Source organism: Emys orbicularis, chromosome 7, assembly GCF_028017835.1.
Source record: "Emys orbicularis isolate rEmyOrb1 chromosome 7, rEmyOrb1.hap1, whole genome shotgun sequence".
In the NCBI taxonomy this organism is placed as follows: domain Eukaryota; kingdom Metazoa; phylum Chordata; order Testudines; family Emydidae; genus Emys; species Emys orbicularis.
The window spans coordinates 127,555,121-127,569,767 of NC_088689.1; the positions used below are offsets into that span (position 1 = coordinate 127,555,121).

Consider the following 14,647-nt stretch of genomic DNA (forward strand, 5'->3'; position numbering starts at 1 on the left):
CACCCTTAAAAATGTCTCTGTTAATTTAATGGATAACTTCTGACTCAAGTAATTTAACTCTTTGCTTTTTCTTAGGACTAGGATTTATAATTTTTATCAATAAGTTGTATTCCTGGTCTCCGACTTATCACACTACTCAGAGTCATTGAAGCGGAAATGGATGAGAGATGAGAGTGTGACACACAATTTATATCAGTGAGTTAAAATATCTTTGTTTTGGTAATCAATGAGACTGTGTTCAGGAGTAAGAATTTGTGCACACTGTTGTCGTGGTAAGATTGGGCCTTCCTTCATCCCATACAGACACTAACCAGACCTAATCCTTGCTACACGCGGATTACAGCTACAGTAATTCTTATGGTCCACATCAGTGGGCTATGCGACCTTTGATTTATTTTTTAAATTAGGTAGCGAAAGGCTGATTTCAAATAAGGTTACATATATTTATATTCAGTCAGATTTCTAAAAGGCATGCTCTAAACTCAGATACAAAATTTAAACATACTAATTAAACAAAATAAAACGAACAAATTGGTACAAGACCAACAAAGGATTCTCATAGCCTTCTCCTGGAAAACCTGGACTAATAAAAGGGACTTGCTATATGCGCTGGAGATCATCAGATCCAGGTTCTAAAGGATCACTCAGCGGGAGATGGGAAGTAATTACAGGAGCTGAAAACCTATCACTGAGAAGAGTCTGCCAATGAGCCCTTCTCTTTTGAATGAATGTTCTGCTAACCTCAGCTGATCAGAGTTGGAAATTAGCACCGTTTATAACACCCAGACCCCTTGTAATAGTATTCCATGTACACATTTTGGTCAGCAAAAGAATGCTAAGCAGGAAAAAAAAATCACATAATTTTAACCAGATATATATATATATACACACATATATTTTACCTTGAAAGAGCATTGTCTGGCTAAAGTCACTACGCATATCATTTCGGCAAACTGCTTGAACTCTGAACAGATAAAGGATGTCAGGTGAGACATGGCTAATGATGGCTTTCTGTTTAAAAGAAATAGATATTATTCAGATTTTCCCCCCCAAAGGGCTCTCCATGATCAATTTGTACAATATAGAGCACTGTGCTAACATAGAACATGTAGACAAGACCATTTCTAGAGGGCAACATTAACTCTTGGGCAGAGGTCCAGCTGCTGGCCCATGCATTACGTAAGCTGCTGGACTTTAGCGGGACTTAAGTGGTGCACAGACCTTGCGCTACCTCTGCACAGGGGAGAATTTCACCCATGATGCATTAGCTACCACCCTAACATACATGTTTGCTGCTCCTCACTGCTCAAAAAACTGCCAACAAGTTACTTGATCTTTTAAAAATTAAAATAAAAAAATGTGGTGGGGGAGAAAAGGGTGTTTCCCATCAACCCGGATATGAACATAGAGCTACCAACCACCACAGTACCTAGGCCAGGTGCTTTACTCTGCAATGAACAGCAGGGTTGATTGGGGCAATTTGCCCCCACACTGCCCTGGGCTGGGCATCACCTTCCAGCCCACCATCACTGTTACAATGTGAGTATTTGAATAGGCACCTGGATTCTCTGGAGATGCTGCCTGGCTACCCAGCCATTCATGCACGCTCAGAGTGCTCATCGGTCCCCTTTTTGCCAGCAATTGCTCCTCTCTGGGCCTTGCAGCAGAGGAAGATAACTGCACTGAGTATCAGCGTGGGTCATTTGCAAGGCCAGTGCGCTATCTTCTAGTCTAGTTTCAAATGTCTCAAGCAATTGGACTTCCCAATTCCCTCTGCCACAGTACAAGTACGTTGACAGTAAATTATATTTCACTGTCAAAGGATGTTTTTCTGCCAAGCCCCTCTCTCTTGGCCCTAATCTAAACTTTGGCTGAATCCTTTACCTCCAACCCCCTTTTCCAGAGCTGGGTTCATTGCCATTTACTTCAAGCTATCACTTCATTGAATTTCCTGCAGATTTTGTTATTTTTATATAAAAAAAAGACACTGTATTTGTGCCCAAATTGTTCCTGCTGTTTAACGTACTCCATCCTCATTACTGATGGAAAAAATCTCCCTTAAGCATGTGACGTTATGACAAGAGAGAGGTTACAATACATCACAACCTTCATAACCTTGAGTGTCTTTCAATAGATTCCTCTCTGATTTCATGAAGTACATCACTCCCTAATGTGACCTAGATAACAATGTCTAGTGGGGAAATTGAAAATATAAATGGAAATGAAGTAAAAGAATCTTCATCTGAAGGAATAAGAGAAGTATTATTCTATAACTGATTGAATGGGCCCAGAGGACTGCGTATTTGAAAAAAAATAACAGTCATTAGGAATTTCTCTCAGCGCGGCTGCATTTTCATGTGCATATACAATTACTGATTTCCTTATTCCAGAGACTTCCTTTGATTAACAATAAACGGAGGCCTTTCAAACTTGAATATATAACTTTGATTTTATATGCAAAGAATGTTAAAGACTATTACAGTATTTGCTTCCACTTGGACAAGAATGACAAACAGATCCAATCTTAAATGGAGCTGGTGGATTGGTATTTCCACATTCACCTAAACTGTTCTGACCTTCCCTCTATTATCTCATCAGCAGAGAAATCTATGGCACACTTCCTTTTTAATACTGCAGCCTGGGCCAATGCATCCCCAGCTCCCAGGCCCTGATCTTGCAAACACTACCAGGGACATCCCAATAGTCTTCAATGGGCTATGCACAGTGGGAAGCACTGGTCCAGTAATAGATTTTGCATGATCAGTCCTTACTGTGAAACCAGTGAGTTGCACATAAGCCAAAAAGCTTTTCAGAGTGAGTGGAGCTAGTTCCCAACCCAGGTAGTTTTCAACAGCAGTATATAAAAAAAAATACCTGCCTACCCATTTCCCTTTGTGCCCACCATGTGAACGATAAATTAACACTCTAGTATACTGGGCGATGTGCTATGTAGAATTCAACTAGCACTGAATGTGTGAAAAGCAATCCATTGCAATTTAAAAAACTAACCGTTCATTTAAACAGAACAAATGCTTTCGTACCCCACCTTCTCCTACTGAGGAAAGTATAGTATAAGGCTAGCTTAAGACTAAGGTCAATTGCTGATGCTGTAGTTTTACCAGGTCCTTGTCACTGTCCTTGGTGAAAGTCTTCTCTTTTTCATCTTCATTTTTAGTCCAGCTGTAGGAGATCATGTAGTTCATAATGGGAGGGTGGTAGATGATCTCTGGTTGGTTCCAAGTTACTAGCAAGGCTGTTCTGTTCACAGGCTGCACTTTCATGTTGACCGGGGGAGTACTGCAAACTAAACAAAAGGGATCAGATATGAAGCTCTCCTGAAGAACAGAGAGAAACCAAATAGGAGAATAATTGCATATAACATTAAAAAGCCAGATTTTTGACACACTTACACAAGCTCTGTAATATTTTACTCTATTTTACATTGAAACCAATGGGATTTAAACCACTTCCAGTTGCTTTCCTGTGCCAAGTGCAGGAAAGAGATAACAGACAATAGGGCCCATTATGTCTGTGGCCTTGGGCAAGTTGCTTAGGGCCAATTATTTATTTTACAAATGAGCACAAAATCTTCACTCCCCGCATGTGCCTACATCTCTCACCCTCCGCACGTTGAGAGTTCTGCACACCCAAAAGTGCTCAGTGCCCTTTTAAACCTTTGGGTCTTAATTTCCCTGTGCAACTTTCCTGTATTACAATTGCCTGATGCCTAAAATGGGAGCAATAATTCTTCCCTGCCTCACACGATGCAGGGAGAATTGGCTAATGGTTGCAAAGCACTTTGAAAATGCAATGCCCTATATCAGAGCTAAGAGTTATTACTGGGACACTCTATGGTTTCTTTTTTATGCCCACTAGTGCATAATAAACTACGGGTATTTTATACTCTTCTTCACCTGCTTTGCAGGGAAACACAGACCTTGTTTGTCATTCAAATGTCACAAAAGGAAGAAAGGGCATGTCGGTAACCGGGCACCTAGCTCTTTGGCTGACGCTTCCTAGCAGGTTTCTGGGAGGAACGCTGTGTGGAACTGTCGACTGACTCCTGCTGCCTCGCTCTGGAAGCTGTGGCTTTCTAATCCCGCCTCGGCTATAAAGAAGGTGGAAGTTGCTCTCTGGCCAGAGTGTGCTAGGACTTGGGGGGTGGGGGAGGGAATGTCCAGGAGGGAAACCCTAGGAATGGCCTGGCTTGAGCTAAACTGCTAGTTATTTCAGCTGCCTACAAAAGAAGAGGACTGAGTATGGGCACTGATCCAGCGTATGCGCTATGCATTAAAGAACTCAGCCCATTCAGACTGGCTCAAGAAAATATTTGTCTAATAACTGAAATTTAAAGGCATACTAATGGAGAACACTAGATGGCACTCATATGCTATCTATAAAGTACATACTGGTCTCCCGCTATAAGGGCTATATATTTTTCCAAGCTTGAAAAGGGTCGTGATTAAAATATATAATTCAGGACAGATTCTCACACCCTCTTTCCAAATATAACCCTTGAGCCACAAAGAATTGCATGCTGTGGTACCTCAATCCACTCAGCAGGGACTAAGGATCTGGTCTTTGCTGACAGGAAAGGCTCAGGGTGTCACCCAGGCCACTAAGCCTGTGCACTGTTTCCAATATTATCCTCCCCACACCTGCCTTAAGTTTGCTCCCTGCATGTACACATACAAACATTTGACTCCTGAAGAGTCGCAGCTGCATTGAAGAGAAAACGAAGTCTATTTCCAGAGCTGGGTTTCCTGTCTGGCCATGTCGTGTGCTGCTGCATTACCAAACACCCCTGGTTTATAAATAAAAACGTGCTGCAAATGGATAAACATGTGCATCTCCAGTACTTCCAGTGGGATGGCCCTGTTAAATGTATCCCATGCATTTGTCACCCTCATTTTATAACGAACGGGTGCAAAATGAGAGAACAGAACCTTGTTGTCTTTTTGAGACACGTTTGTGAAGCAATTGATGTGTAGCAGTAGACTTTCCCCCTACAGAAAAAACTGGCAAGTCAAACTCGTGGCAGTTTCAAGTGTAATTTGCCTATTTACAAATGTTCTGATTACTTTGAACGGAGGTGGCCAAAACTGCACCGATGCCATTTCCAGAAACCCCAGTTAGGACACCACTAAGTCACTGTTCCCAAGAATTCTTCTCTCTCACCCTTGGCCTCTGTCTTTCTCCTCTGAGCATACTACCTGTTCCTCTCTCCTACTGGTGCCCTGTTCTTTCAACACTTAGCCCTACAGGCTGCATGGGGCTCACGTTCCGTCTACTAAGTGTGGGCTGGTTTAGGTGGGGGCCTACGCATTAACTTCCCCTTTCTGCAGTTTTTCTGCAACACAAGAACCTCCGGTAGGTTTGACTCTATCCAGTATCCAATGGGGCTATTTAGTTCCCATCCAGAGAAAAAGAGAGCACTTAAGCCACACAATCCCCTTAACGACTGTCCAGACATAGCTGTGATAGCCAGTTCCACAGGCAAGTCTCTTTATGTTCACCCCTTTCCATGGAGATTTTCACACTGAACACTTATTTCCATATATCGTAACAAATATTTCATTAACACCTTTGCCATAAAAGTGTTATTCTCCAAAATACCATACTTGCTTTATCGTTCCATTCAATTCAAAGCCTACTGGAACTGGGAGCATGCTCAGATCTTGGGAGCTTGTATCAATCAGCAGCCAACACACTGTCCAGTTAAGTAGTGGTTAGTCCCAAAGAAGCCCCATCAAGGCCTCCTTGGAGTTTGTTTTACTGCAGCAGGAATTGATTTAAAAAGCAATTCTCCGGTAACCTTCACATGAGACATAAAATAAAGGGACAACAGGCTCAACAGGCCCCAAATACTTGTAATGGCCCTTTAGCATTTGTTGACTCATCATTTAGAGACTTGTGCATAAGAGCCTGACAGGGATCCCGCAGCCACTGTACACAGAGCTGCCATTGTTTCCACCTGAACCCCGATCCAGGTAAGCAGACTGCATGACTTTAATCGCTCTAATGCCATCACTGATTTCACTAACACATGTTCTAAAAGGCTCTGCTGGATCCAGCCATTAGAATGGTTGGAAAATCAGGGCCCTGGCCTGCTAGAAGGACACTGAATTCACAATGCTGCTATTTCACAGTAAAGAATATTCACAAAGTTTATGATTTAATAGGACTTTGTTCCAATTATTCTCAGGCACAAGGGAAGAATGTGTTATGATTACATACTAACTAGCATTTTCTATTCAGTATCTATTTTGAAGGTTTCTGGATTGATGAATGGGAAAAATAGGATTTTTTCCCCTTTTTGTTTATAAAATGCAACATATGGTTTATTAATTTAACCAAACCTGTTCAGGACACAATGGAATCAAAAACATTTGATCTGATAATTCAATTTGATGATTTAATTAGAACAGTACATAATGTAGCAAATGTCTGAAAGGAGTGAAAAAGTACATAACGATTTGACTGTTTATAAAGCTATCCGCATTTTCTAGAGAGCCAATTTTCCTTTCCATATTGTGTGTGTCTTGCATTTTAGGAAGGAGAATATTCACAGATTCTGGATTTTTTTAAACCATATTTTAGGATGCTAAGGAGCCCCCATAGATTTTGCAAAGTGTAAAGCTGAAGGACAAATACAAATGCAGAGAGAAAAAAATGTTTGTATGTTGCTCTGGATTGAAACAGAATACATTGAAAAGAAACAAAAAATGTTCAGGCTAAATGAGCAAACAAGCCAGTGAACTGATGATTTCTTTAAAAAAGCCATTTGACATTGAAATCACAGATCTCAGCTGTTTTTAGAGAAAATATTACCATGCCTTTCCTTCAGATTCAGCCATTATTATTACTTATATTACCGTAGCCCGAGTCATGGACTGGGACCCCATGGTGCTAGGCACTGTACTGACACAGAAGAAAAGATGCGTCCCATCCCAGAGATCTTACAATCTAAGTATAAGACAAGAGACAGACAGACAGACGGGGAAGGCAAAGTAACAATGAGACAATACTGGTCAGCATGATAGGCAGTGATAAAGAGAGTATTAGGTCTTGGAATTGTTCCAACACAAAACCACCACAGCCAGTCCTCATTTCAGGACAAATGTCTCTTAAATATGGCTCCCAGCACAGTAGTACTTGAGCTCCTGACAGTCTATAATGCAACACCCCTCACAATACCCCGGGAGGCAGGCAGTGTTATTATCCACAGTTTACAGAAGGGGAACTGAGGCACAGGGAGGCTAAGTGATGTGCCCAAGGTCACACAGGTAGTCTGTGGTGAAGCCAGGAATCAAAGTCATGTCTTCCAAGTTCTCAGCTATTACCCTAACTGGACCATCTCTTCCTCTCTGGGCTGGTGCAACAAGAACAAACAGAAACAGTGTCTGCCTTCCGTGTCCTCTGCAAAACGGCTGTAGGGGGAGGCTGAGAGGGGGTCGAGCTAAGGGAAGGAGCTCTGAGTGCACTTGGCTGCTCTGAACTGAAACACTGTTCAACCCCAGCTGACGTCTAGAGCTGATGGCAGCATTTGTGGTGGTTTCCTGGGGACTAGACACAGCCTCTGCACTGCAGATCATGGCCCCACTGAGAAAAATGAGATTTATGGCTGGCCTCCTTCCCCTAGCTTTCGCTGAACTATGGAGAGATCCTGCTTTCCCCTTTCACTCATGGGGGGAGTTCTGCACCCTGTGCACCCTTGCACACCGCCACAGCAAAGCACAACACAGTCATATGCTTAATCTCCAGCACCATCCAGGTCAGCCACACAACAGAGAATTATTTCCTTCATATTAAAAGCATTCAAATGGTCTGGAACAAATAAAATTAATGTAACATCTCCACACTGATCTCTCCCTTCATTTGATTTCTACGTTGTATTTGGCTATGCAACCTCCATGGGATTTTCCTAACTCAATCAATTCCCATAGAGCCTAATCCAGAGGCTCATGGCAGCCCTCCTCTGCATCTCTGATTGAGAGAGGTGTTAAAAAAAAGAAAGAAAAAAGAAAGAAAAGAAGATGCCCTTGGTTTAGCAGGAATTAGGCACTGATGTAAGACATACCTATGACTAACTATTTATATAACATACTTGATCACGCCATGTGCTAGAAAGGTTTTAGCAGCCGAAGTTTGGAATAGGCACCTTATTCACAGGCATATGCAGTTCTACTCTGATAAAATTTCTATGACACGCTGCACCAGCGTGCATTTTGCTTACGCTAGCTATATTACTGAAAAACTATTTAAGGAATGTTTTAAAACTTGCATTGAGTTTATTTCTTGTATCGCTTCCTCTTGTAAAGAATATAATTTTGTCGGATAATATAAAAGTTTATTTTTAAGCATTTGTTTTTATTGATTTAAGTTTTCAGCCTTTCCCCCCCAATTTTTATCAATTAAATTTTTCGCAGTTGGGGAAAGTTAGGGTGTGTGTGTCCGACAATGGGGAGGTCAGACAATTTAATGACAGTAGATGCTGAGATTCAAAAAGTTAAAGCTTTATGACCATTAAAACACAAATTGTCAACCTTGCGTGTCACAATATAGAAAGCAAATAGTCTGAAATCAAACTCGAATAAGCTCTCAAGCAGCATTTTTCTTACTTTGCCAGTCTGTAAATTTGGATCATCATCAATGGAAATTTTTTTGTCGGTTTGTGCGTGTACAACGAAATCGATGGTTATAGACTTTTAACGATAAAAATTGAATCCTTCCAAGCCTACTTGTACTCTGAATCCAACAGGACAGGGCTCAGAGAGATCCATCAAAACCTAGAAATGTTCTAAGTTAGCTTTTCTATGCATAAAAATGTCACCACCATTATTTCTGGATGTACTGTGTCCTCTTTTGGGAAGCTGGGAATCTCCTCCTTCCCAAAGGCATAAATTGCTGTTTCTATTGCTGCAGAACTGGGACATATTGCATGTTAAAGTCATGACATTTTTGTGCACAGAAAAGCCAGGGCTGGTGAAGAACTCAATCTTGCCTGTGCAAGGATGGGGAGTCTTTGGGCAAGGGGACTTTTGAAGAAAATTCACAAGTGGATGGAGAAAAGGAAACATTTCTGAATCAAAATGATTTTAAAAACCGGGAGTGCATTGAAGCTGCTCAGAGGTTTGGTATGTTAGAATAAATCCTGGGAGATGGATTAGTGGGCAGAGAGCAAGTGAAGTGCTACAAGGCGAGGAATACATTTATTTATCACATGGCTCTGCAATTTAGAACCTAAATATTACCTCATCCTAAGTGGCATATTATCCGCATGACTATCAATAGATACATGAGTACTTGTCTGTTACCGAGTCACTGATAACTCGGAAGAAAATCATCTTGAATGCTTATGGATCAATGTCCTAACAGATAAAGCACAAGATGGGGTATTTGTTGGTGTCTGCTACAGGCCACCAAATCATATTAGGGAACAGCATGACCGGCACATTATGCACCTGGCTACAGCGTGTAGGAAAAATGCAGTGTGATCACTGGGGACCTCAATTTGAGTGACATATGCTGGAAGTCTCGTGCTGCCAGTACTAAACATCATTGGAATTCCTAAACATTAGAGATGATAATTTCCTACCTCAAGAAGTGTGCATCTAACATGACGGAATTCTATATTAGGCCTCATCTTGACAGATAAAGTGGAACTGATCACAGAACTAAAAAATAATGGTAAGTTAGGTACAAGTATCATGACTTGATCAAATGTATAATGTGCAAACAGAATTAAGTCCAGTATATATATATATATATATATACACACACACACACACATACACAGAGAGAGAGATGGATGATGGGAATTATTTTAGAAGATGGTCGTACTACTTAAAAAAAACAACCTGGTTTAGTGGAGAAGTGAAGACAGTCGATAAAAAAATTTAAAATAATATATAGCAAATGGAAGAAAAGGGAAGTTGATAGCAATGAATATAGGTCAGAAGCTAAGAACTGTAGAAAATTGATAATGGAAGCAAAGGGGCAAGTAGAAATCTATGGCTGGCAAAGTTAAGGACAATAAGAAGGAGTTTTAAAAAATATATTAGAAACAAAAAGAATTCAACAATGGTATTGGTCCATTACTAGGTGGAAATGGTAGAATTATCAATAATAATGGAGAAAAGGCAGAAGTGTTCAATAAATATTTTTGTTCTGTATTTGGAGAAAAAATAGATGATATAGTCATAGCATATGATAACACTCTTCCCATCCCACTATTATTCCGGAAGATGATAAATAGCAGCTACTAAAGTTACATGTTAAAATCAGCAGGTTAAGATGACTTGCATTCAAAAGTTTTAAAAGAGTTGGCCAAGGAGCTTGCTGGACCATTAATGCTGATGTTCAATAAGCCTTGGAACACTGGGGAAGTTCCTAAAGGCTGGAAGAAAACTACTGTTGTGCCAATATTTAAAAAGGGTAAACAGGATGACCTGAGTAATTATAACCCTATCAGTCTGACATCAATCCCAGGCAATGAAGTGGCTGAAATGGGACTTGATGAATAAAGAATTAAAGGAGGGTAATATAATTAATGCCAGTCAGCATGGGTTTATGGAAAATAGATCCTGTCAAACTCACTTGATTTTTTAAATGAGATTACAAGTTTGCTTAATAAAGGCAATAACATAGTTAGACATTTGACTTGGTACTGCATGACACTTTGATTAAAAATAAGATATAAAATTAATGTGGCACACAATAAATGGACTAAAAGATGGCTAGGTATCAAAATGTAATTGTAAACGGGGAACCATCATCGAACAGGTGTGTTTCCAGGGGGGCCCCGCAGGGATCATCTCTTGGCCCTACACTATTGAACATTTTTATTAATGTCCTGAAAGAAAATACAAAATCACTGATAAAGTTTTCAGATGACACAAAAATTGGGGAAGTGGTAAATAATGAAGAGGACAGGTCACTGATTCAGAGCGATCTGTAACACTTGGTAAGTTGGGCTCAAGCAAATATGCGTTTTATTATGGTTAAATGTAAACGTATACATCTAAGAACAAAGAATGAAGGCCACACTTACAGAACGGGGGAGATAATGCTGCCCGCTTCTGGTTTACGTCACCTGAAAGTGAGAACAGGCGTTCGCATGGCATTTTTGTAGCCGGCGTTGCAAGGTATTTACATGCCAGATATGCTAAACATTCGTATTCCCCTTCATGCTTCGGTCACCATTCCAGAGGACATGTTTCCATGCTGATGATGCTCGTTAAAAAATAATGCATTCATTAAATTTGTGACTGAACTCCTTGGGAAAAAATTGTATGTCCCCTGCTCTGTTTTACCAGCATTCTGCCATATATTTCATGTTATAGCAGTCTCAGATGATGACCCAGCACATGTTCGTTTTAAGAACACTTTCACTGCAGATTTGACAAAACACAAGATACCAATGTGAGATTTCTAAAAATAGCTACAGCACTCGACCCAGGATTCAAGAATCTGAAGCACCTTCCAAAATCTGAGAGGGACGAGGTGTGGAGCAAGCTTTCAGAAGTCTTAAAAGAGCAACACTCAGATGCAGAAACTACAGAACCCAAACCACAAAAAAAGAAAATCAACCTGTCTGCTGGTGGCATCTGACTCAGATAATGAAAATGAAAATGCGTCAGTCCGCACTGCTTTGGATCCTTATCGAGCAGAACCCGTCATCAGCATGGACGCATATCCTATGGAATGGTGGCTGAAGATGAAGGTACATATGAATCTTTAGCGCATCTGGCACGTAAATATCTTGCGACGCCGGCTACAACAGTGCCATGCGAACGCCTGTTCTCACTTTCAGGTGACATTGTAAACAAGAAGCGGGCAGCATTATCTCCTGCAAATTGTAACCAAACTTGTTTGTCTGAGCGATTGGCTGAAGTAGGACTGAATGGACTTGTAGGCTCTAAAGTTTTACATTGTTTTATTTTTTAATGCAGTTTTTTGTGTGTACATAATTCTACATTTATAAGTTCAACTTTCATGATGAAGAGATTGCACTACAGTACTTGTATTAGAAGAATTGAAAAATACTATTTCTTTTGTTTTTTACAGTGCAAATATTTGTAATAAAAATAATAATATAAAGTGAACACTGTATACTTTGTATTCTGTGTTGTAATAGAAATCAATATATTTGAAAATGGAGAAAAACATCAATTTCTTTTTATAAATTTCAACTGGTATTCTATTGTTTACCAGTGCAATTAATCACAACTACTTTTTTTTTAATCGCGATTAATTTTTTTGAGTTAATCGCGTGAGTTAACTGCAACTAATCGACAGCCCTAGTTTCAACCTGTCACTCTGACCAGGAGAAACATGTCTGCAAACAATACAGAAATCAAGGCCATTTTAAAGACTAACCAGAAAGTGGGCAAATATGAAACCCGCATATTCTGTCTCCGAACACCCCTTCCCTCCAACTTTAAATAACTCGTGCAATGTATCAAAATGATTCAATCTAAGTAAAACACACTGCAAACACAAAATCCACACCCACTGCATGTATTAAACTGACTATATCATAGCAATAGAAGTAATAAAGGGCCATATTCTGCTTCCTTGCATTGGCATCACTCAGGAGTAACTCAACAGAAATACTGCAGTATGTAACGGGGGTGAGACCAGAATGAGACCCATAGAAAACACCACCATGCTTTTTGCTATCTGATTCATTCTCTGTCCTGGAATGGTGGGTTGCCTACACTAAGAAAAAGAGATAGGTTATGAGGATCATACACAGAGGAAACACAGGCTTAAATACATGAAAGAGTTCTAAGAGGCAGATTTACAACATCCCTGCCACTTTTCTTTTACCGAATGTCTGTAACACTTAGCTATGTTTTAGTTCATGATGTTAAGTGCTGTGATCCTTGTAAGCGCCATTATTAATACATGAGAATAATCACTTTTAAAGAGACACACACTTTTATCCTTTACCTTTGCCTTCACTTTGCTAGCAGGCATCTACAGGCTACAGAGTGCACAGTATTCGCAAATATTTGTGTTGATCTACTTCAATCTACAGGCAGAATGTGTCTAGGAGACAGACTATTTATCTTCTCTGCTCTTACCTTTGACTATGTTTCAAACAAACAAGGTTGTTCCTTATGCTTAAGAAACATGGACAAAACCTCGTATTGTCTGATGCTCCATGTGAAACAAAGACATCCCACTGGTGACTGGGTAGGTAAAATGCTCTTACAGAATTTCCCATTTAAGAGGCTTTGGGAAGCCAAGTTTTTGCCCCGTTTGCTGATGGCCCATTTCCTGAGGTGAATATTCAGCTAACATCTGGGGTGCAATTTGATTCATTCCTGTATGGATTTCTTTTTAGTATTTGAGTTTCCATGGCATCACTGCAACAAATCCTATTTTACTGAAAGGCAGAAACTGTGGTGTGTTTTCTCCCCCCAAATGTTTCATCTCTCTCTCTCACACACACACGGGTTTGTACACTGTAGGCCAAATCCAGCGGGTATCAATCAACACAACTCCCCTGAGCTCAACACTGTTATGCCAGTCTACACCAGCTGAAGATCTGGACTACAATCTCTGTGTATATATTATACACTACAGATACACATAGCATATGCGTGGTACGATACATACCTTTAAAAAGGATACCTATGTCTACTTAGATCTATATATTTATATATTTGGTATATAGAGTAACAGGTGTGATCAAGTGCAGAGACACATACGGTGTCAATGCGGGCACAAAGGAGGATTTTCTAGAGAAGGGAAATATTTGCAGCATTAACTAGGGTCACCTATTTAAACCTTCTGATGCATGGCCGCCAACAGTTCGGCCAACTTGTGCATGGCACTTTTTTGGAACATGTGGGCATGGGCATAGTGAGGCAAGAGTCTATGCACAATATGTATGTGCATGTAGGATGCCCTGTTCAGAATGGCAAATCAGCTCCACACTTAGCTTATGATCTTTTCATTAAGGGAATGTATCATGACTCCTCTTGGTCTGAACTGTAGGAAATTTTGAGATGAATGATCAATATTTTCCAGGGCCAAATGGCTGGCCTACGAGAGGCACACAGCCATACCAATACAGGAGTGACCTAGAAAACTAATTCCTAGGGAGCATCACAAGGGGGCTAACTAGCATCATTCGAAAACAGGTGAAGAGGAGTGCGTGTGTGTGTGATGCCAGTGCAGCTGTAAAATGAAATGTGATCGACTGAATGGGTGACAAACCCAGGAACTTACTTAAATTGGCCCAGTAAGCTTACCCTGGCCTGGCTGATAGCAAGAGCTCCTAGCTAGGGTGAGGTGGCTGCTGGAGGCGTGTGTGAGGAAGGGAGGACAGAAATCAGATACCTTTGCATCTTTCCAACCTATCAAATTATAGTAGTTTTTGGAAACCAAGTATGTTAAATGGTAGAAAGTCAGAGACCCACATTACGAAGAGTTTTCTGATCCCTTCTGGGGAGCCCCCTGCATAGAATTTAAGATAGCCTCCATCACTGTGGGACCTGAGCACTTCCTAACACTGCAGTTAGGAAGGGAAAAACGATCATCCTCATTTTACTAAGGTTGGAACCAAGGCACAGAAAGATGGAGTGACTTGTCCAAGATCTCTGTGGCAGAGCCAGAAACAGAGCCCCTGAGC

General features: G+C 40.6%; 1 protein-coding gene across 2 annotated transcripts in view; it reads right to left on the reverse strand.

Moving 5' to 3' along the window:
- PTPRG (protein tyrosine phosphatase receptor type G) overlaps nucleotides 1-14,647 on the reverse strand; it is a 605,571-nt gene that overhangs the window by 109,630 nt on the left and 481,294 nt on the right. For both annotated transcript variants that reach the window (XM_065407550.1, XM_065407549.1), the window contains exons 9-10: nucleotides 3,120-3,304; nucleotides 903-1,011 (exon numbers count right to left, since the gene is read on the reverse strand). In XM_065407550.1, the coding sequence (XP_065263622.1) occupies nucleotides 903-1,011; nucleotides 3,120-3,304 (294 nt within the window). The remainder of the gene's footprint in view (nucleotides 1-902; nucleotides 1,012-3,119; nucleotides 3,305-14,647) is intronic.